At 43.5% G+C, this 23,190-nt stretch overlaps 1 protein-coding gene across 3 annotated transcripts; it reads right to left on the bottom strand.

Moving 5' to 3' along the window:
- Positions 1-8: 8 nt before the first annotated feature.
- LOC115205800 (cysteinyl leukotriene receptor 1) lies at positions 9-22,365 on the bottom strand. 3 transcript variants are annotated; one of them, XM_029772117.1, is made up of 4 exons: positions 22,205-22,365; positions 8,615-8,697; positions 1,098-1,283; positions 9-855 (listed from the first exon to the last, which is right to left on the bottom strand). In XM_029772117.1, exons 2-4 carry the CDS (start codon positions 8,693-8,695, stop codon positions 22-24), a joined length of 1,101 nt encoding a protein of 366 aa, XP_029627977.1. In that variant the 5' UTR covers positions 8,696-8,697; positions 22,205-22,365; the 3' UTR covers positions 9-21. The 3 variants fall into 3 exon arrangements, with proteins under 3 accessions (XP_029627977.1, XP_029627976.1, XP_029627975.1); XM_029772116.1 differs by lacking the exon at positions 22,205-22,365 and adding an exon at positions 21,995-22,161; XM_029772115.1 differs by lacking the exon at positions 22,205-22,365 and adding an exon at positions 21,253-21,538.
- Positions 22,366-23,190: the final 825 nt, after the last annotated feature.

The following is a 23,190-nucleotide window of genomic DNA, read 5'->3' on the forward strand; positions in this document are numbered from 1 at the left end:
TAACTCTCTTTCTCTCTCCCCCTATAGCATGTTCCCCTTCCCAGTGGTGGCTGTGCCCTCTGTCTCTGCTGTGCTGGGTAGGACCAGTTTTCTCTCTCTCTTTGTTCCCCTCCCCAGCGGTGGCTGTGCCCCCTGTCTCTGTGATTGTCTCTGTGTCCTGATAGTGGACCTGAAGCTTGACAGGCGTCGTCTGAAGCCCTCTCCAGAGAAGAAGTAGAGCAGGGGGTCGAAGCAGGAGTTGGAGGCAGCCAGACAGAGTGTCACCACCACACTCTTCTGCATGTACACCAGCTCCGAACAGGAAGTGGCAGTCTGGGACAGGAAGCTGAGGTGGACAGAGCGCTGGATGTGGTACGGCATGAAGCACAGCAGGAACGCCAGCATCACAATGATGATCATTCGGATAGCCTTAGACCCCGCCCCCTTCTGGCGCTGTGCAGTATGTTGCCGTGACAGCAGGGCCCGGATGATCCCAGCGTAGCACAGCAGGATGACCAGGAAGGGAAGGACGAAGCCCACAGCCAATGATAAGTAGTTGAGCATGATGAGCTTGTTAAGCCCGCCCCCTGTTCTGCGCTCTGGAGGCTCGAAGCACTTGGTCTTATTGGTGGCTGGGTGGAGGTGTTGACCAGTCATGAGGAAGGGGGAGGAGACAGCGCAGATGAACACCCAGATACAGACACACACCAGACGGGCGCGGCGCTCTGAGACCAGGCGCAGGTTCTGCACGGGGAACACAATGGCGAGGAAGCGTGTGACGGACATGGCAGTCATGAAGAACACGCTACAGTAGAGGTTCACGTAGAGGGCATAGGACGAAAGCCTGCACAGGAAGTCTCCCAGGTTCCAATGACCCTGAGGGAGAGGGTCAACAACAACAACAATCATTTATTTTAATAGCATCCTTAAGACCGGGATTCATTCAAAGGTGCATTGTCGACAATGTGCCTTTTGTTAAAGGCAGTTTCCCCCGAAGTAAATTACCTGTAAAAGTCAAGTGAAATGTGCTTGTCGACAACTCACCTTTGATTGAGTTTGGCAAAAACGCTGTTCCAGAGCACAACCCCCCCGAAAACAAGAAGTAGAAATAGTCCTACCTTATTAACGTAGTAGAGGACCCGTAGCGGCAGCGTGGAGACACACAGCAGGTCGGACACAGCCAGATTCAACATGTAGATGTGGAACGCAGAACGCTGACGGAACGTTTTAACCAGAACCAGCAGGGCGAAACCATTACCAGCCAGGCCGAACACAGTGATGATAGAGTACACCGTAGAGTACACCTGGAGAGACCAAAACACCTGGTAACAAATAGATACACCTGGAGAGACCAAAACACCTGGTAACAAATAGATGCACCTGGAGAGACAAACACCTGGTAAAAAATAGATACCCCTGGAGAGACAAACACCTGGTAACAAATAGATACACCTGGAGTGACAGAAGCACCTGGTAACAAATAGATACACCTGGAGAGACAGAAGCACCTGGTAACAAATAAATACACCTGGAGAGACAGAAGCACCTGGTAACAAATATACACCTGGAGAGACCGAAACACCTGGTAACAAATATACACCTGGAGAGACCGAAACACCTGGTAACAAATAGATACACCTGGAGAGACAGAAGCACCTGGTAACAAATAGATACACCTGGAGAGACAGAAGCACCTGGTAACAAATAGATGCACCTGGAGAGACAGAAGCACCTGATAACAAATAGATACACCTGGAGAGACCGAAACATCTGGTAACAAATAGATACACCTGGAAAGACAGAAGCACCTGGTAACAAATAGATACACATGGTATTACACCGTAGTAGAAACCTGGTAACAAATAGACACACCTGGAGAGACAGAAGCACCTGGTTACAAATAGATACCCATGGTATTACACTGTAGAATAAAAATGGTAACATAGATACACATGGTATTACACCGTAGAAGAAACCTGGTAACAAATAGATACACCTGGTATTACAGTGTAGTAGAAACCTGGTAACATAAATACACCTGGTAACATAGATACACCTGGTATTACACCGTAGTAGATCCTGGTAACATAAATACACCTGGTATTACACCGTAGTAGAACACCTTCTCTTTCTATGAGAGACTGACCAGGTGAAAGCTATATGATCCCTTATGGACGTCACCTGTTAAATCCACTTAAAATCAGTGTAAATGAAGGGGAGGAGACAGGTTAAAGAAGGATATTTAAGCATTGAGAATTGAAACATGGATTGTGTATGTGTGACATTCAGAGAGTGAATCGGCAAGACAAAAGATTTAAGACCCTTTTGAACGGGGAATGGTAGTAGGTACCAGGCGCACTGGTTTGTGTCAAGAACTGCAACTATGCTGGGCTTTTCATGCTCAACAGATTCCAGTGTGGTTCAAGAATGGTCCACCACCCAAAGGACATCCAGCCAACTTGACACAACTGTGGGAAGCATTGGAGTCAACATGGGCCAACATTCATGTGGAACGCTTCGACTCCTTGTAGAGTCCATGCCTCGACGAATTGAGGCGGTTCTGGGGGGGGGGTTTACTCAATATTAGGAAGGTGTTCCTAATCTTTAGTATACTCAGTGTATATATATATATATATATATATATATATATATCTACCTCAATTTGTCATGTCCTGACCAGTGAAAGGGGTTATTTGTCATTGTAGTTTGGTCAGGGCATGGCAGGGGGTGTTTGTTTTGTGTGTTTTGGTGTTTTTGGTTTAGGTTCTATGTTTTCTATTTCTATGTTTAAATCTAGTTTTCTATTTCTATGTTGGGGTTTTGGCAATGACCTCCAATTAGAGGCAGCTGGTTGTAGGCAGCTGGTTGTCTTTGTCTCTAATTGGAGACCATATTTAGATGTGTTTGTTTCACTTGTGTTTTGTGGGTGGTTATTTTCTGTATAGCCTGGGAGCCTTATGGAACTGTTTTTTGTCATTTGTTTATTTTGTTTAAGTGTTTTCTTGAAATAAATTAAGAAGATGAGCACTTTACCCGCTGCGCCTTGGTCCAATCCTTACGACGCCCATGACAGAACCACCCACCAAACAAGGACCAAGCAGCAGGGATTGGAGCACCGAGGAGAAAAATGGACATGGGAACAAATATTGGATGGCAAGGGATCCTGGACATGGGAGGAGATCCAGAAGGGATTGAATCGCCGTCCATGGGAAGAAGTGGAGGCAGCAAGGGCAGACGGCAACCGAAGGAGGAACTGGAGGCAGCAAAAGCAGAGCGACGCTACTATGAGGCACTGTATAGGCCCAAAGGCAAGTGCGAGAGGCAGCCCCAAAAATTATTTGGGGGGAGGGGCACACGGGGAGTTGGGCAGAGTCAGGGTGGACCCTGAGCCAACTCCCCGTGCTTATTATGGGGAGCGACGGATCAAGCAAGCACCTTGTTACGCAGAAATGTGCACGGTGTCGCCCATACGCACGCACAGTCCGGTGCGGCCAACAAGGGCGCCGCAGCGTTGCCAGGCGAGAGTTGGCCGGCAGCCAGGAAGAAGTGTGCCGGCACAACGGATCTGGTCTCCAGTGCGTCTCCTCGGCCCAGTTTACCTTGCGCCTGCTCTACGCACGGCAGCCCTCATTCCCCAGCACAGCCCAGTTCGCCCTGTGCCAGCGCTCCGCCCGTGCCGGGCTACAGTGCCCATCCAGCCAGGTCGGGTTGTGCAGGCCATGCGCACCTGACCTCCAGTGTGCCTCCAAGGCCCAGTGTACCCTGTGCCTGCTCCGCGCACTCTACCTCCAGTGCGCCACCATAGCCCGGTAAGGCCGGTGCCTGCTGTGAGCACGCGGTCCAAAGTACGTCTCCCCAGTCCGGTGAGACCAGTTCCAGTGCCCCGAAGGAAGCCTCTAATGATGGTCAATGGTCCGACGTCTGAAGCGATAATCCATGGCATGAAGCCTCCAGTGATGATCCATGGCCCGGAGCCTGTAGTGTTAATCCATGGCCCTAAGCCCGTAGGGATGATCCATGGCACGAAGCCTCCAGTGATAACCCATGGCCCGGAGGCTCCAGTGATTATCGATGATGCGGAACCAGTAGTGATGACCCATGGCACGGAGCCAGCAGCGAAGGTCCCCAGTCCGGAACCTACAGCGACGCTCCTCAGCCCGGAGCCTCCAGCGACGCTCCTCAGCCCGGAGCCTCCAGCGACGCTCCTCAGCCCGGAGCCTCCAGCGACGCTCCTCAGCCAGGAGCCTCCAGCGACGCTCCTCAGCGCGGGGCCTCCTGCGACGCTCCTCAGCCCGGAGCCTCCAGCGACGCTCCTCAGCCCGGCGCCTCCAGCGACGCTCCTCAGCCCGGCGCCTCCAGCGACGCCCCTCAACCCGGCGCCTCCTGCGACGTTCCTCAGCCCGGCGCCTCCAGCGACGCTCCTCAGCCCGGCGCCTCCAGCGACGCTCCTCAGCCAGGAGTCTCCAGCGACGCTCCTCAGACAGGAGTCTCCAGCGACGCTCCTCAGCCAGGAGTCTCCAGCGACGCTCCTCAGCCAGGAGTCTCCAGCGACACTCCTCAGCTCGGAGTCTCCAGCGATGCCGCGCAGAGTCTTCTGAACGGGAGCTACGCCCGGAGCCAGAGCCACCTCCATAGTGGGAGGATTGGGAAGGGGGGGTGTAGCACACGATGGCCACCCTCCCTTCCCTCCCTTTAAGTTTTGGGTTGTTTTTGTGGGGTTTTTGTTTTTGAGGTGCATTCGGGGTCTGCACCTTTGGGGGGGGGTACTGTCACGTCCTGACCAGTAAAAGGGGTTATTTGTCATTGTAGTTTGGTCAGGACGTGGCAGGGGGGTGTTTGTTTTGTGTGTTTCGGTGTTTTTGTTTTAGGTTCTATGTTTTCTATTTCTATGTTTAAATCTAGTTTTCTATATCTATGTTGAGGTTTTGGCAATGACCTCCAATTAGAGGCAGCTGGTTGTCATTGTCTCTAATTGGAGGCCTGATTTAGTTGTGTTTTTCACTTGTGTTTTGTGGGTGGTTATTTTCTGTATAGCCTGGGAGCCTTATGGAACTGTTTTTCGTCATTTGTTTATTTTGATTTTGTCACGTCCTGACCAGTAAAGAGGTTTTTGTTATTGTAGTTTGGTCAGGACGTGGCAGGGGGTGTTTGTTTAATGTGTTTCGGGGTTTGTTGGGCAATGTTCTATGTTAGTCTATTTCTATGTCTTTGTCTAGTTTATCTATTTCTATGCTTGGTTTATTGGTTTGACCTTCAATTGGAGGCAGCTGTTTCTCGTTGCCTCTGATTGAAGGTCCTATTTAGTAGGGGTGTTTTTTCATGGGTTTTTGTGGGTAGTTGTTCCATGTGTAGCTGTATGTCTCACAGGACTGTTTTTTTGTCGTTGTTTTTATTAAGTGTTTTTGTTTTGTTTTCTTCTCAATAAACAAGAAGATGAGCATACACATTCCTGCTGCGCCTTGGTCCCATCTTTACGACAAACGTGACAGTTTATGTGTTTTCTTGAAATAAATTAAGAAGATGAGCACTTTACCCGCTGCGCCTTGGTCCAATCCTTACGACGCCCATGACACAATTAGCTCGTACCCCTGCACATCAACTCGGTACTGGTACCCCGTGTATATAGCCAAGTCATCATTACTCATTCTGTACTTGTTATTACATGTTTTACTTTTCTATATTTTTTATCTCTCTGCATTGTTGGTAAAGGACCCATAAGTAAGAATTTTACTGTTAGTCTACACCTGCTGTTTATGAAGCAAGTGACAAATGAAATCTGATTTGATTTTAACAATGTTTTCGAATAGTAATTTTGTAAATTGTAGCGCTGATTCACCGAAGCATTTGAGGTAAAATATTTTCTGAACGTCACACGCCGATGTAAAATGCTGTTTTTATATATAAATATGAACTTTATCGAACAAAAAATGCATGTATTGTTTAACATGATGTCCTAGGAGTGTCATCTGATGAAGATTGTCAAAGGTTAGTGCTGCATTTAGCTGTGTTTTGGGTATTTGTGATGCATCTAGTTGCTTTGAAAATGGCAGTGTAATTTTTTTTGGCAGGGTACTCTCAAACTTAATCTAATGTTTTGTTTTTGCTGTAAAGCCTTTTTGAAATCGGACAACGTGGTTCGATTCAGGAGAGGTGTATCTATAAAATGATGTAAAATAGTCATATGTTTGAGAAATTGAAGTTATAGCATTTATGAGGTATTTGGACATAAATATGGAGTATTTCGAACAAAAATAAAATGTATTGTGGAAGTGGGAGTCCTGGGAGTGCATTCCGACGAAGATCAGCAAAGGTAAGGGAAGATTTATAATACTAATTCTGGGTTTAGTTGACTCCAGAACTTGGCGGGTAACTGTATAGCTTGCTTTGATGGTTGAGCTCTGTACTCAGAATATTGAATGATGTCTCACTTTTTATTGATCTCTAAGGCTTTTGTTACAGTTGATCATACTATACTGAGGCAGAGAGTGTCGAGCGTAGGTCTTTCGGAGCATGCAGTTGCATGGTTTGTTAACTATCTGTCTGATGGTGCACTCAATTTGATGGGCTCATGTCTATTAAATTGTCTATCTGTAATGGTGTGCCCCAGGGCTCTGTACCTGTTCCCCTCTTATTCACTATTAAAATAAATAATTTATACAGAAATTTGCAAAATGCGCAACTTCACTTTTATGCTGATGATACTGTTATTTATTGTGTGTCTTGTCTCTCACATAAGCTTTCCAGAACTTGCAAACTGCTTTTTATACTGTTCAGCATACCTTGTGTCAATTGATAAAACTAAACTAATGGTGTTTTCTAAAGCAAGAAATAGACCTCTGAACCTTTCACCTATTACTACCTGTCATTGCAAGGAGATTGAGACTGTAACCTCGTAAATATCTTGGAATTTGAATTAACAACAGCCTCTTAAATTGCATATTCAAGAATTTACAAAAAAAGTTGGGATTATTTTTAGGAATCATTTTCCTAATTTTCTAATTTTCCTAATTTTCTTTTGAAGCCAGAAGGAGGCTAGTATCAGCTACATTTATGCCTATACTAGACTATGGGGATATTTTATATATGAATGTTTCCGCTGCAGTGTTGGAGATCAGTTGACACCCTTTACCATGGAGCATTGAGATTTATTATAAACTGCAAAACCCTTACGCACCACTGCACTTTATATACCAGGGTTGGCTAGCCTTCTCTAGTCAATCGCAGGCTCAGTCACTGGTACACGTTTATTTTCAAAGCCATTTTGGGTTTACTACCATTTTATTTGGCCATTTTTATTGTTCAGAAATGTGGTGGGTACTCTCTTCGTTCGCTGGACTTTATCCTGCTAACTGTTTCAAATGTCCAAACTGAATTTGGTAAAAGGGCTTTTATGTACTCTGTGCTGTCAGCTTGGAATGCCTTACAAAATGCTTTTAAACTTGAAGAACTCATCCCGATTGGTGTTTTTAAATCATTGATGAAGGATTTTGAGACTGATTCCCTGACCAGTCAATGTTTTTAATTTGCTGTTTTATGATTGTTATACTCTTATGAATTCTATGTTTTTTTTACTAGATTACCTGTAGTTTTTCATGTCTGTCTTTAGTTGAGTAATAAATTGGTGCTGCCTATCTTGGACAGGCCAATCTCAATGAGCCCTTTTTTTTAAAATTAAGGTTAAATAAAAATAAGGTATTTCTGTTAGTTATTTTTGTATAATTTTGGGCAAATTTCTAAAAACCTTTGCCATTATGGGGTATTTTGTGTTGATTGAGGATTTTTTGTTTATTTTAGGGAATGATTTGTACCAAATACAATGTTCTTAGTTTTAGAGATTGTTACGTTCCACAGTTTCTGTGTTGTTGTGGGTTTGTGTGTGTGTGTATTTCAGCAAAGGGATTCCTGGATTCTTCTAGCAGCTGATTGGTCGGCCTCATCAATGATTGGAGCTCTGAACCCTCCCTCTCGTCAGGGGAAACAGCTGTCCTCAATTACCAACTCCTTCTACAGCTGGATAAAAGCCAGTGTTCTTTTGTCAGGATGTGAGAGCTTCTTTGATGTCCTGTGTTGGTTGTTAGTCCGTGAAAGTTTGTTGAACGTATTCTGTAGCAGCTACTCCTGAGGTATGTGTATGCCAATAGGACTTAGTGTTTGTGATTATTGAAATTGTTCACTTTAAATTAGTAATTATTTTATTTATTCCCAGGGGGAAGGGGAATGCACCTTGGGAGTGTTTAGGCAAGAGGCATGCGGGCATACGTAACCTGCAGTGTTTACTCTGTCTATGCACACTAGGTAAGACCTGGGTGGACCACCCCCTGTATTTTGGTTAGCTTGCCAGGTGGTGCTAAAAGATTAGGTGGGTAGGCAGGTAAGGTAGGAGAGGGGACTCTAACTCTTACTCCAGCCCCTTTTCACCACAATACTGTGTTAGGAATAATAAATTCCCTGTAAATGGTATCTCTGCCTCTGTCGTCCTTCCCCCACACCTACAATGATTACTCTGAACATGCTGCTTCTGTTAGATTGGCTAGTGGTATCTCTCATTGCACAGCTTTCCCATAGAATAGAAGCATATCAATGAGTGGGCATCTGACCTTTGCATGAGGGCGGACAGATAGGGAGACATGGCTACCTGGTTACGGAATTCATCGATAGATGGACAGTTGGTGACGTTGTACCTCAGAGTCACGTTATCAAACTCCTCTAGATCCATATCTGTAAGACAGACAGCATAAAGAGAGAGGAAGACACAGTATGAGAACACATTTCTAGAGAGTTCAAGTAGGCCTCCGCACATCATGAAAGAAAGTTGAAGGGGTTTTCAATGACAGGAATCCCGTACTAGGGCATAACCAGGAAACACTTCCAGTTTTCCAGTTATATTGAGTAGTTTTGTTTGCTTTGACCAAACATGTTATTTAAAAGCTCTGCTGCCTGGTGATTTTGAAGTAGATACACAAGACCAAAAGTATGTGGACACCTGCTCATCAAATATCTCATTCCAAAATCATAGGCATTAATATGGATTTGGTCTTTGCTGCTATAACAGCCCACACTGTCTTGGGAAGGCTTTCCACTAGTTGTTGGAACATTGCTGCAGGCTCTTGCTTCCATTCAGCGATGAGCATTAGTGAGGTTGGGCACTGATAAGGCCTGGCTCGCAGTCGGCATTCCAATTCATCCAAAAGGTGTTTGATGAGGTTGAGGTCAGGGCTCTGTGCTGACCAGTCAAGTTCTTCCATACTGACCTTGACAAACTATATCTGTATGGACCTCGCTTCGTACAAAGGGGCATTGTCATGCTGAAACAGGAAAGGGCCTAATCCAAACTGTTGCCACAAAGTTGGAAGCACAGAATTGTTTACAATGTCATTGTATGCTTTAGTGTTAATATTTCCCTTTACTGGAACTTAGGGGCCCAAACCATGAAAAGCAACCCCAGAACATTATTCCTGCTCCACCAAACTTTACAGTTGGCAATATGCATTGGGGCAGGGAGCTTTCTCCTGGCATCCGCAAAACTCAGATTTGTCCGTCGGATTGCCAGATGGTGAAGCCTTATTCATCATACCAGAGAATGTGTTTCCACAGCTCCAGAGTCCAATGACGCAAGCTTTACACCACACCAGACGATGCTTGGCATTGTGTCAGTTCCGAGGAGAAGAGAACATCTATTGGATAAGGACTGTTCTGTTCAGACAGTATCATCTATTGGATCAAGACTGTACTGACAGTAACATCTATTGGATCAGTACTGTTCTGTTCTGACAGTATCATCTATTTGATCAGGACTGTTCTGTTCTGACTAACATCTATTGGATCAGGACTGTTCTGACAGTATCATCTATTGGATCAGGACTGTTCTGTTCTGACAGTATCATCTATTGGATCAGGACAGTTCTGTTCTGACTATCATCTATTGGATCAGGACTGTTCTGACAGTATCATCTATTGGATCAGGACTGTTCTGACTATCATCTATTGGATCAAGACTGTTCTGACAGTATCATCTATTGGATCAGGACTGTTCTGTTCTGACAGTATCATCTATTGGATCAGGACTGTTCTGTTCTGACAGTAACATCTATTGGATCAGGACTGTTCTGTTCTGACAGTATCATCTATTGGATCAGGACTGTTCTGTTCTGACAGTATCATCTATTGGATCAGGACTGTTCTGTTCTGACAGTATCATCTATTGGATCAGGACTGTTCTGTTCTGACAGTATCATCTATTGGATCAGGACTGTTCTGTTCTGACAGTATCATCTATTGGATCAGGACTGTTCTGACAGTATCATCTATTGGATCAGGACTGTTCTGACAGTAACATCTATTGGATCAGGACTGTTCTGACAGTATCATCTATTGGATCAGGACTGTTCTGACAGTATCATCTATTGGATCAGGACTGTTCTGACAGTAACATCTATTGGATCAGGACTGTTCTGTTCTGACAGTAACATCTATTGGATCAGGACTGTTCTGACAGTAACATCTATTGGATCAGTGCTGTTCTGACAGTAACATCTATTGGATCAGGACTGTTCTGTTCTGACAGTATCATCTATTGGATCAGGACTGTTCTGTTCTGACAGTATCATCTATTGGATCAGGACTGTTCTGTTCTGACAGTATCATCTATTTGATCAGTACTGTTCTGTTCTGACAGTATCATCTATTTGATCAGGACTGTTCTGTTCTGACTAACATCTATTGGATCAGGACTGTTCTGACAGTAACATCTATTGGATCAGGACTGTTCTGTTCTGACAGTATCATCTATTGGATCAGGACTGTTCTGTTCTGACAGTATCATCTATTGGATCAAGACTGTTCTGACAGTATCATCTATTGGATCAGGACTGTTCTGACAGTAACATCTATTGGATCAGGACTGTTCTGAAAGTAACATCTATTGGATCAGGACTGTTCCGTTCTGACAGTAACATCTATTGGATCAGGACCGTTCTGTTCAGACAGTATCATCTATTGGATCAGGACTGTTCTGACAGTAACATCTATTGGATCAGTACTGTTCTGTTCTGACAGTATCATCTATTGGATCAGGACTGTTCTGACAGTATCATCTATTGGATCAGGACTGTTCTGACAGTATCATCTATTGGATCAGGACTGTTCTGACAGTATCATCTATTGGATCAGGACTGTTCTGACAGTAAAATCTATTGGATCAGGACTGTTCTGACAGTAACATCTTGAATCAGGACTGTTCTGTTCTGACAGTATCATCGATTGGATCAGGACTGTTCTGTTCTGACAGTAACATCTATTGGATCAGGACTGTTCTGTTCTGACAGTATCATATATTGGATCAGTGCTGTCCTGTTCTGACCATATCATCTATTGGATCAGTACTGTTCTGTTCTGACAGTATCATCTATTGGATCAAGACTGTTCTGACAGTATCATCTATTGGATCAGGACTGTTCTGTTCTGACAGTATCATCTATTGGATCAGGACTGTTCTGTTCTGACAGTAACATCTATTGGATCAGGACTGTTCTGTTCTGACCGTATCATCTATTGGATCAGGACTGTTCTGTTCTGACCGTATCATCTATTGGATCAGGACTGTTCTGTTCTGACTAACATCTATTGGATCAGGACTGTTCTGTTCTGACAGCATCATCTATTGAATCAGGACTGTTCTGACAGTAACATCTATTGGATCAGGACTGTTCCGTTCTGACAGTAACATCTATTGGATCAGGACTGTTCTGTTCAGACAGTATCATCTATTGGATCAGGACTGTTCTGACAGTAACATCTATTGGATCAGTACTGTTCTGTTCTGACAGTATCATCTATTGGATCAAGACTGTTCTGACAGTTTCATCTATTGGATCAGGACTGTTCTGTTCTGACAGTATCATCTATTGGATCAGGACTGTTCTGTTCTGACAGTATCATCTATTGGATCAGGACTGTTCTGTTCTGACAGTAACATCTATTGGATCAGGACTGTTCTGTTCTGACAGTATCATCTATTGGATCAGGACTGTTCTGTTCTGACAGTAACATCTATTGGATCAGGACTGTTCTGTTCTGACAGTAACATCTATTGGATCAGGACTGTTCTGTTCTGACCGTATCATCTATTGGATCAGGACTGTTCTGTTCTGACCGTATCATCTATTGGATCAGGACTGTTCTGTTCTGACTAACATCTATTGGATCAGGACTGTTCTGACCGTAACATCTATTGGATCAGGACTGTTCTGTTCAGACAGTAACAGTTGTTGGGGCACTGATAATGTATTGGGCCTATAGCTTACTGCTCAAACCTCATTGCTACAGATCTGTTTTTAATTGGTTAATGTTGCATAGGCTTACATATTTTAAGTCATGTTGAAAATACATTTGAGGGGTAGATCTCAGCTTGCATTTTGATCTCATTAAAGGTTGGTTACCACTGTTCTACATTTTTCCCTGTTAAAACAATCAACGTGTCCCTTTACTGTGGCAATTTTGATCTAGTAAACGCAATATTAGCCACTTTCAATGCAACATACCAAAACAAATTGGACTATGCAAGAGATTTTGATGTAGGAAGAATGCATCTGAGAAGGATAATATTTCATTGACAAGCACAACTCAGCCCATTCTCCATGCAGCTACATTAAACACCTGACAGACATCCTGCTAGTAGCAATGTAAACACCTTACCTAACAGACATCCTGTTAGTAGCTATGTTAAACACCTGACCTGACAGATATCCTGTTAGTAACTATGTTAAACACCTGATAGACATCCTGCTAGTAGCTCTGTTAAACACCTGACAGACATCCTGTTAGTAGCTATGTTAAACACCTGATAGACATCCTGTTAGTTGCTATGTTAAACACCTGACCTGAAGGACATCCTGTTAGTACCTGTTAAACACCTGATAGACATCCTGTTAGTAGCTATGTTAAACACCTCACCTGACAGACATCCTGCTAGCAGCAATGTTAAACACCTGATAGACATCCTGCTAGTAGCTATGTTAAACACCTCACCTGAGAGACATCCTGTTAGTAGCTATGATAAAGACCTGCCAGACATCCTGCTAGTAGCTATGTTAAAGACCTGATAGACATCCTGTTAGTAGCTATGTTAAACACCTGACCTGAGAGACATCTTGTTAATAGCTATGTTAAACACCTGACAGACATCCTGTTAGTAGCTATGTTAAAGACCTGATAGACATCCTGTTAGTAGCTATGTTAAACACCTGACAGACATCCTGTTAGTAGCTATGTTAAAGACCTGATAGACATCCTGTTAGTAGCTATGTTAAACACCTGATAGACATCCTGCTAGTAGCTATGTTAAACACCTGACAGACATCCTGTTAGTAGTTATGTTAACCACCTGATAGACATCCTGCTAGTAGCTATGTTAAACACCTGACCTGATAAACATCCTGCTAGTAGCTATGTTAAATACCTGACCTGATAGACATCCTGCTAGTAGTTATGTTAAACACCGGACCTGACAGACATCCTGCTAGTAGCTATGTTAAACACCTGACCTGACAGACATCCTGCTAGCAGCTATGTTAAACACCTGCTAGACATCCTGCTAGTAGCTATGTTAACCACCTGATATACATCCTGTTAGTAGCTATGTTAAATACCTGACCTGACAGACATCCTGTTAGTAGCTATGTTAAACACCTGCTAGACATCCTGCTAGTAGCTATGTTAACCACCTGATAGACATCCTGTTAGTAGCTATGTTAAACACCTGACAGACACCCTGCTAGTAGCTATGTTAAACTTCTGACAGACATCCTGTTAGTATATTTGTTAAACACCTGACAGACATCCTGTTAGTAGCTATGTTAAACACCTGACTTGACAGACATCCTGTTAGTACCTGTTAAACACCTGACCTGACAGACATCCTGCTAGTAGCTATGTTAAACACCTGACAGACATCATGTTAGTAGCTATGTTAAACACCTGACAGACATCCTGTTAGTAGCTATGTTAAACTTCTGACATACATCCTGTTAGTATAAATGTTAAACACCTGACAGACATCCTGTTAGTAGCTATGTTAAACACCTGACCTGACAGACATCCTGTTAGTAGCTATGTCAAACACCTGACAGACATCCTGCTAGTAGCTATGTTAAACAGCTGATAGACATCCTGCTAGTAGCTATGTTAAACACCTGACAGACATCCTGTTAGTAGCTATGTTAAACACCTGACAGACATCCTGTTAGTAGCTACGTTAAACACCTGACAGACATCCTGCCAGTAGCTATGTTAAACACCTGACAGACATCCTGTTAGTAGCTATGTTAAACACCTGACCTGACAGACATCCTGTTAGTACCTGTTAAACACCTGACCTGACAGACATCCTGCTAGTAGCTATGTTAAACACCTGACCTGACAGATATCCTGTTAGTAGCTATGTTAAACACCTGACAGACATCCTGCTAGTAGCTATGTTAAACACCTGACAGACATCATGTTAGTAGCTATGTTAAACACCTGACAGACATCCTGCTAGTAGCTATGTTAAACTTCTGACATACATCCTGTTAGTATAAATGTTAAACACCTGATAGACATCCTGTTAGTAGCTATGTTAAACACCTGACAGACATCCTGTTAGTAGCTACGTTAAACACCTGACAGACATCCTGCCAGTAGCTATGTTAAACACCTGACAGACATCCTGTTCGTAGCTATGTTAAACACCTGACCTGACAGACATCCCGTTAGTACCTGTTAAACACCTGAAAGACATCCTGCTAGTAGCCATGTTAAACACCTGACCTGAGAGACATCCTGTTAGTAGCTATGTTAAACACGTGACCTGACAGACATCCTGCTAGTAGCTATGTTAAACACCTGACAGACATCATGTTAGTAGCTATGTTAAACACCTGACAGACATCCTGCTAGTAGCTATGTTAAACACCTGACCTGACAGACATCCTGTTAGTAGCTATGTTAAACACCTGACAGACATCATGTTAGTAGCTATGTTAAACACCTGACCTGTGCGACATCCTGCTAGTAGCTATGTGTTAAAATAATTTCTATGTTTAAAGATAATGATTAAATCATTTTACCCTGAAACCTAACTATTAGTGATATGGTCTATGTAGCCTGTAGAATGAGTAACTAAAATGTTAAGAATAAATCTAACTAGTTTGGACTGGGGAAGAGAGGAATTTTGGTGTGTGTGTTTAAGAACACATAGAGGATCAGTAAACTGTGGTTGACTCAACCTTGCTTGACGTCTGAGGGTTTAAGATATGAAAGGGAGTACCCCTCAAGGGGTCCCTAATCTCAGAGGAATGAAACTGTCGGCCGGGTAATGATCTACAGTGTTAAGAGATCTGGGGCCTTAATGTTCGTGTGTAATGTGTGTGCTTAAATAAAGAGCCTGGTATATAATAGATGTTTTTGTATATGAACTGCAGAGCGCCCTCGTGAATAAACATTCTTAACTATTGTAAGCTGGGAATTCTGTCTGTTTTATTTAAACCAGAACTTTACGAACTCTGAGTTGGAGACTGAGTATTTTAATTGAAGTTAACATTGAGAAAATAATCATCTTAACACTACGTTAAACACCTGACCTGACATACATCCTGTTAGTAGCTATGTTAAACACCTGACCTGACAGACATCCTGCTAGTAGCTATGTTAAACACCTGACCTGACAGGCATCCTGCTAGTAGCTATGTTAAACACCTGACAGACATCCTGTTAGTAGCTATGTTAACCACCTGACCTGACAGACATCCTGCTAGTAGCTATGTTAAACACCTGACACTTCACTTTTCATTAACATTTTTTGATTTACCTCTGAGATTACAGTTTTTCAGTAAACAGCTGGGAAATATAAGACATAGACAAACATCCTGCTCAGGTACAGGGAAGTGTGTGTGTGTGTGTATGTGTGTGTGTGTGTTTGACTGAAGTTTCTGCCAAAAAGTGAAGTTGTGCAAATATCAGCAGGACAGAGAAGTGAATGTGTTTCCAGGCATCTTGTCTGCACCCTATTCTCTTTATAGTGCACTTGTGTTTTCCAGGGCCCATAGGGAATTGGGTGCCATTTGGGACAAACATTAAGATAGAAAAGAAAACATAATGTTAGCTGTAGGCCAGAACACTGGTCCAACTGGTGGTTTAACTACAATGTTAGCTGTAGGCCAGAACACTGGTCCTCGTGGTGGTTTAACTACAATTGATCGCTTGGCCCTATTTCATTTGTGCCCTGGTTCCCCCAAGGGGAATAGCTCGACCTCTTGGTAAAGAGTATGTCTGAGGTCCATCGGTACCTTGTGGGCTTTTGTGAAGGCTTTTATAACACACATGACTTCCAGACTTGTCTGCTTGGCCCCTAACATCTTACTAGCAAAGCTAAAACTTTTGCTAAACAAATAACAAAAAGAAAACCATCCCCATCGCGGACACCGACGTCTTGCTCCCAGACAAATTAAACAACCTCTTTGCACGCTTTGAGGACAATACAGTGCCACCGACATGGCCCGCTACCAAAGACTGTGGGCTCTCCTTCTCCATGGCCGACGTGAGTAAAACATTTAAACGTGTTAACCCTCGCAAGGCTGCATCCCTAGTCACGTCCTCAGAGCATGCGCAGACCAGCTGGCTGGTGTGTTTATAGACATTTTCAATCAATCCCTATCCCGGTCTGCTGTCCCCACATGCTTCAAGAGGGCCACCATTGTTCCTGTTCCCAGAAAGCAAAGGTAACTGAACTAAATGACTATCGCCCCATTGCACTCACTTCTGTCATCATGAAGTGCTTTGAGAGACTAGTCAAGGATCATATCACCTCCACCCTACCTGATACCCTCGACCCACTTCAATTTGATTACCGCCCCCAATTGGTCCACAGACGATGCAATCGCCATCACACTGCACTATCCCATCTGGACAAGAGGAATACCTATGTAAGAATGCTGTTCATTGACTACAGCTCTGTATTCAACACCATAGTACCCTCCAAACTCATCATTAAGCTTGAGTCCCTGGGTCTCAACCCCGCCCTGTGCAACTGGGTCCTGGACTTTGACAGACCGCTCCCAGGTGGTGAAGGTAGGAAACCACCCCGCTGATCCCTAACACTGGGGCCCCACAAGGGTGCATTCTCAGCCCTCTCCAGTAATACCTGTTCACCCATGAATATGTGGCCATGCACGCCTCCAACTCAATCATCAAGTTCGCAGACAACACTACAGTGGTAGGCTTGATTACCAACAACAATGAGACAGGAGGAGGTGAGGGCCCTCAGACAGTGGTGTCAGGAAAACAACCTCTCACCCAATGTCAACAAAACAACGGAGATGATCGTGGACGTCAGAAAACAGCAGAGGGAGCACCCCCCTATCCACATCGACGGGACAGTAGTGGAGAAGGTGGAAAGTTAAGTTCCTTGGCGTACACATCACGGACAAACTGAAATGGTCCACCCACACAGACAGCGTGGTGAAGAAGGCGCAACAGCACCTCTTCAACCTCAGGAGGCTGAAGAAATTTGGCCTGTCACCTAAAACCCTCACAAAATTTTACAGATGCACAATCGAGAGCATCCTGCCTGTCAATTAAATATAAATAAATTATTCGGAAGACAGGCGCAGGAATGCGTAATAGGAGTTTTTATTTTACCAAATTGCAGCGTGCCGAGTAAAGGCACAGGGACAAAGACTAAATAAACACCTCTACAAAACAAAGGGTTGAGACCCAAACAGAAGAGCGAGGAGTACCTCGAATAAATAACATAATCGCACAATGATTATCACACAGGACGAGACCTGTAATCATCTGCGCAATCCACAATGGCATGAAAGCCAAAACACACAGCACAGGTACTCACACGACCAACGGACAAAGTAACAATACTCGACAGGACAATGGTAAACCAAGGACACACTTATACAATTACTAATCACTCGGAATAGGGGCCAGATGTGCATAATGAAAGTTCCAGAGGGATCCATGACACTGTCGGGCTGTATCACCGCCTGGTACGGCAACTGCACCGCCCTCAACCGCAAGGCTTTCCAGAGGGTAGTGTGGTCTGCACAATGCATCACCGGGGGCAAACTACCTGCCCTCCAGGACACCAACAGCACCCGATGTCACAGGAAGGACAAAAAGATCATCAAGGACAAGCCACTGCCTGTTCACCCCGCTATCATCCAGAAGGCGTGTTCAGTACAGGTGCATCAAAGCTGGGACAGAGAGACTGAAAAACAGCTTCTATCTCAAGGCCATCAGACTGTTAAACAGCCATCACTAACATAGAGAGGCTGCTGCCACATACAGATTCAAATCTCTGGCCTCTTAAATAAATGGACTTAATAAAGGTATCACTGGTCACTTTAAATAACGCCACTTTAATAACGTTTACATATCCTACATTACTCATCTCATATGTATATACTGTTCTATACCATCTACTGCATCTTGCCTATGCTGCACAGCCATCGCTCATCCATATATTTACATGTACATATTCCTATTCCATCCCCTTACATTGTGTGTATAAGGTAGTTGTTGTGAAATCGTTAGATTACTTGTTAGATATTACTGCACTGTCAGAACTAGAAGCACAAGGATTTCGCTACACTCGCATTAACATCTGCTATCCATGTGTATGTGACCAATCAAATGTGATTTGATTTGGTGTATAGACATAATGACATTTGAAATGTCTTTGTTCTTTTGGAACTTCTGTGAGTGTAATGTATACTGTTCATTTTTATTGTTTATTTCACTTTTGTTAATTATCTATTTCACTTGCTTTGGCAATGTTAACATGTTTCCCATTCCAATAAAGCCCTTGAATTGAATTGAGAGAGAGAGAGCAAGCTCAGTTGGTAGAGCATGGTGTGTGCAACACCAGGGTTGTGGGTTCGATTCCCAAGGGGGCCAGTACACAAAAAAAATGCATGAAATGAAATGTATGCATTCACTACTGTAAGTCGCTCTGGATAAGAGTGTCTGCTAAATGACTAAAATGTAAAAAATGAGAAAGATATCCAGCAGGATAAGAGAGGCTTAGAGAGAGAGAGAGGTCCAGCAGGATAAGAGGCTAAGAGAGAGACAGAGAGGTCCAGCAGGATAAGAGAGGCTAAGAGAGAGAGAGAGAGAGAGAGAGAGTGAGGTCCAGCAGGATAAGAGAGGCTAAGAGAGAGGTTCAGCAGGATAAGAGAGGCTGAGAGAGATTCAGCAGGATGAGAGAGAGAGAGAGAGGTCCAGCAGGATAAGAGAGGATGAGAGAGAGAGGTCCAGCAGGATAAGAGAGGGTTAGAGAGAGAGAGAGAGAGGTCCAGCAGGATAAGAGAGGCTGAGAGAGAGAGAGGGAGAGCGAGAGAGAGAGAGAGGTCCAGCAGGATAAGAGAGTTCCAGCTTGAGAGGTCATGAAGGATAAGAGAGAGAGAGGTCCAGCAGGATAAGAGAGGCTAAGAGAGAGAAAGGGAGAGAAGGGGGAGCAGTGATTTTCTAGTCCAGTGAGGTCACATGGTATCGTACCTAGGTTTGAAGAGACACTTTTATGATTATTTTTTATTTAACCATGTAGGCCAGCTGAGAACAAGTTCTCATTTACAACTGCAACCTGGCCAAGATAAAGTAAAGCAGTGCGACAAAAACAACAGAGTTACACGTTGGATAAAAAAAATTATAATCAATAACACAATAGAAAAATCTATGTACAGCAAATGCAGGAAGATTAAGGTTTATGACACTTTCTCACGGTTTGACAATGTAAACATGTTCACCATGCCAATAAAGTCCTTTGAATTTTTAAATGTTTTATTTAACTAGGCAAGTCAGTTAAGAATAAATTCTTATTTACAATGACAGCCTAGGAACAGTGGGTTAACTGCCTTGTTCAGGGGCAGAAGGACTGATTTTTACCTTGTCAGCTCGGGGTATTCGATCCAGCAACCTTTTGGTTAGCGGCCCAACACTCTAACCACTAGGCTACCTGCTGGTTAATGGCCCAACGCTCTAATCACAAGGCTACCTGCTGCCCCAAAAAGATGAAATGAACACCTGTAGTGTTATAGTAAATCATTTTGTGGTGTTGTTCTGCACTCTAGTTATCAATTTGTCTCCCTCTGCCATATGGATGCATTGTATGATAAACTGAGAGCAACTGGCGGCAAAAGAGCTGAGCACAGAACTCTGAGATTTACTGCAGCAGGTAACTTTGATTGTAAACTGCATCAAACCAAATCCAGTGTGCTCACGCCTGTTGGCAAACTTATGTGGAGATATGAGATCAGAGCCGTGGCGATTTTAGCATGTATATCTTGGTGCGCCCTTGGGATGCATGCCAGCAAAGCCTCTACACCACACAACACTAAACAATACATGAATTGCACTATAACGGTGACAAACGGTGCCCACAAACTGTTAAAGTCCCAACAGCAGAGTCCCAACACCATACCACTGCTACACCTGGCTTTCAGTGGAGCCTTGTCTGGCACTTCATTCAGCCTCATTTACTGCCTTTTAAAAAAAACATACCTGATATGGCTGACTTGCTTAAACAAATGTGGTTTCTGCTGAAAATTGAGATGTAAAAACTATGGCATAAGGCTACGACAAGCGGATAAGAGGCAATCCGAAATTTCGATTAAGACATTAATGAGCGAGCAACAACGGACGTAGTCAATATAACTATTTGTTTAGCACTTTTGAAATGTACAGTGACAGAATTCAGAACATTGGCCATTCTTACAGTGTTCTCTCTATACAACAAGTCAGAACCGTAGAATAAATAAAGGGGGCATATAAACACAAAATGAAAGCTCTTACAATATTCAATGATTACATTTCTCTAAAACAGGTTATAGGCTACATGTGCACTACCAAGTTAGAAAAGAATGCGAAATTAAGAGGTGAAAATAGACTATATTATTAAGGTGAGGCACATTGAATGCTGTTTGATTTGACACGTCAAATAACACAATTCTATTATAGAATGTTGTGTGTGCTGAATTTGCACGTGCCAAGCGCCACCACTGCTATCAGTAGCACTGTCAAAAGTGTAAAAATAAAGTTGGCAAACAAGCACACACCGGCCACGAACGATGTGTTTACAATACCGTGTTGGTGAAAATAGACCAAATTATTAGGGTGAGGCACTTGGGCTACTAACAGCTTACTACACGACATACACTTAGTATTACTTTCTTAGCTACGGTATACATATCTCCCTGGCATATTACATCATAAAATACATTTTGGACTCACCTTGTGAAGGTGGTGCGGCGGTCCCTTGTGGCCAAATTTTGTCATGAAACTTTGTCATCATGCCGCCCCGAATTGAGAGCTTCGAGAAACTCCATAGTCCATAACAGTTCAGCATTATATACAGACAGTAAAAGGATGTTCAACATTGTTCAACATATAACATTAAAATTATACGTTGCTACACTGCTGTAAAACCACCAATCAGATATAATCAGGCTTCTTCTCTCTGCTGTAAAACCACCAATCAGATAACATCATCTGAACACATCTCAGTTCTGCAACTCAGCAGTCTGTCTGTCTGTCTGTCTGCCTGCTTGCCTGCCTATCCCTATATCTGTCTATCTGCCTGCCTGCCTGTCTGTCTGTCTGTCTGTCTGTCTGTCTGTCCTAGGTCAGACTCACACACCTTTCCTTTCTAATCTCACACTCTGCCCAGCCAAACACCTGGGGTGGCAGGTAGCCTAGTGGTTATAGCGTTGGGCCAGTAACCGAAAGGTTGCTGGATTGAATCCCGAGCTGACAAGGTAAAACAATCTGTTGTTCTGCCCCTGAACAAGGCAGTTCCCCGGTAGGCTGTCAGTGTAAATAAGAATTTGTTCTTAACTGACTTGCCTAGTTAAATAAAAAAAATACGAACGTATTGGTTTACTAACACTGTGTGGGCCAGTAACCAAAAGCATTGCTCCCTAGGTGTTGACATATTTATAGCCTTAGACATGTGATCTCTGCTCAGACACTTTACCTGCTGCTGCTGAGGAAGAAGTTGTGTTCCAGTTTAAACAGTGACTGAGGGATGGCATTATCAAACAGTAGACTAAGGGTTTCCTATTGAAGTCAGAAGACCTCTTTCAAAAGGGAGCCCTGCAGCTCAATCAATGGGTAACTATAAAGTAACTAATTTAATACCATTCAGTAATCAGAGGTTTGTTCATATATACAGCGAGTTTCCTACCGTAACCTGCAGACTGTTGCCTGACAGATGATAGAACCAGCTTCTCTGCTTCAGCCTCAGAGTACTGCTGCTGAGGGACACACTGATACAATCAGACAACTTCTGCTGCACCTCCTAGGTCTCTCTCTCTTCCACTTCCTCTCTCGGACTCTCTCTCTCACATACACCTTCTCTCTCTTACTCTCTCTTTCCCTTTCTCCCTCTCTTATTCTCTCTCGCTCTCTTACTCTCTTAATATTTATCTTACCCTCTCCCTCTTTCTCTTACTCTCTCTTACTCTCTCTTACTCGCTCTCTGACTCTCCCTCTCTCCTACACATACCTTTTCTCTCTCTCTCCCTCCCTCTCTATGAATTTGTAGCTTCAACCCCTGCATCACACACACACACACACTAACTGATTAATGGACTGCTGAATGTATGTCTTTCTCTTGCTTTGTTTGCTCTTTTCCATATTATGTCTATCTCTGATAAGATACCCAGGAAAGGGTTGAAATTAGCCCATATTAATATATGTAGCCTTAGAAATAAGGTTCATGAAATCAATAACTTGCTAACATCAGATAACATTCATATATTAGCCATTTCTGAGACTCACTTAGATAATTAATTTGATGATACAGCAGTAGTAATACAAGGAAATAAAATGGAAGCAGCAGCCAACAGTATCATGACACAAGGTGAGACCCAGATGCAGACATGGGAGGCAGATGTTTGGAGTCTTACAATATTTATTAATCCAATGGGGGTAAGGCAAGAGAATGGTCGTGGACAGGCGAAAGGTCAAAACCAGTTCAGAATCAAAAAGGTACCGAAGGGCAGGCAGAATCAAGGTCAGGGCAGGCAGGATGACCAGGCAGATGGGAAAGTAGTCCAGAGTCAGGCAGGGGTCAAAACCAGGAAGACTATCAAAAAGAGAATAGCAAAAGGAGTACGGGAAAAACACGCTGGTTGACTTGACTAACATACAAGACGAACTGGCACAGAG

This window comes from Salmo trutta, chromosome 13, assembly GCF_901001165.1.
Source record: "Salmo trutta chromosome 13, fSalTru1.1, whole genome shotgun sequence".
In the NCBI taxonomy this organism is placed as follows: Eukaryota; Metazoa; Chordata; class Actinopteri; order Salmoniformes; family Salmonidae; genus Salmo; species Salmo trutta.

Coding starts and splice junctions, on each gene's coding strand:
- LOC115205800 (XM_029772115.1), bottom strand. CDS start 21,367: ATGCTGAACTGTTATGGACTATGGAGTTTCTCGAAGCTCTCAATTCGG. Junction 1,284..8,614: donor TCGATGAATTCCGTAACCAG/GTAGCCATGTCT, acceptor TGGTCTCTCCAG/GTGTACTCTACGGTGTACTC. Junction 856..1,097: donor TCCTCTACTACGTTAATAAG/GTAGGACTATTT, acceptor CCTCTCCCTCAG/GGTCATTGGAACCTGGGAGA.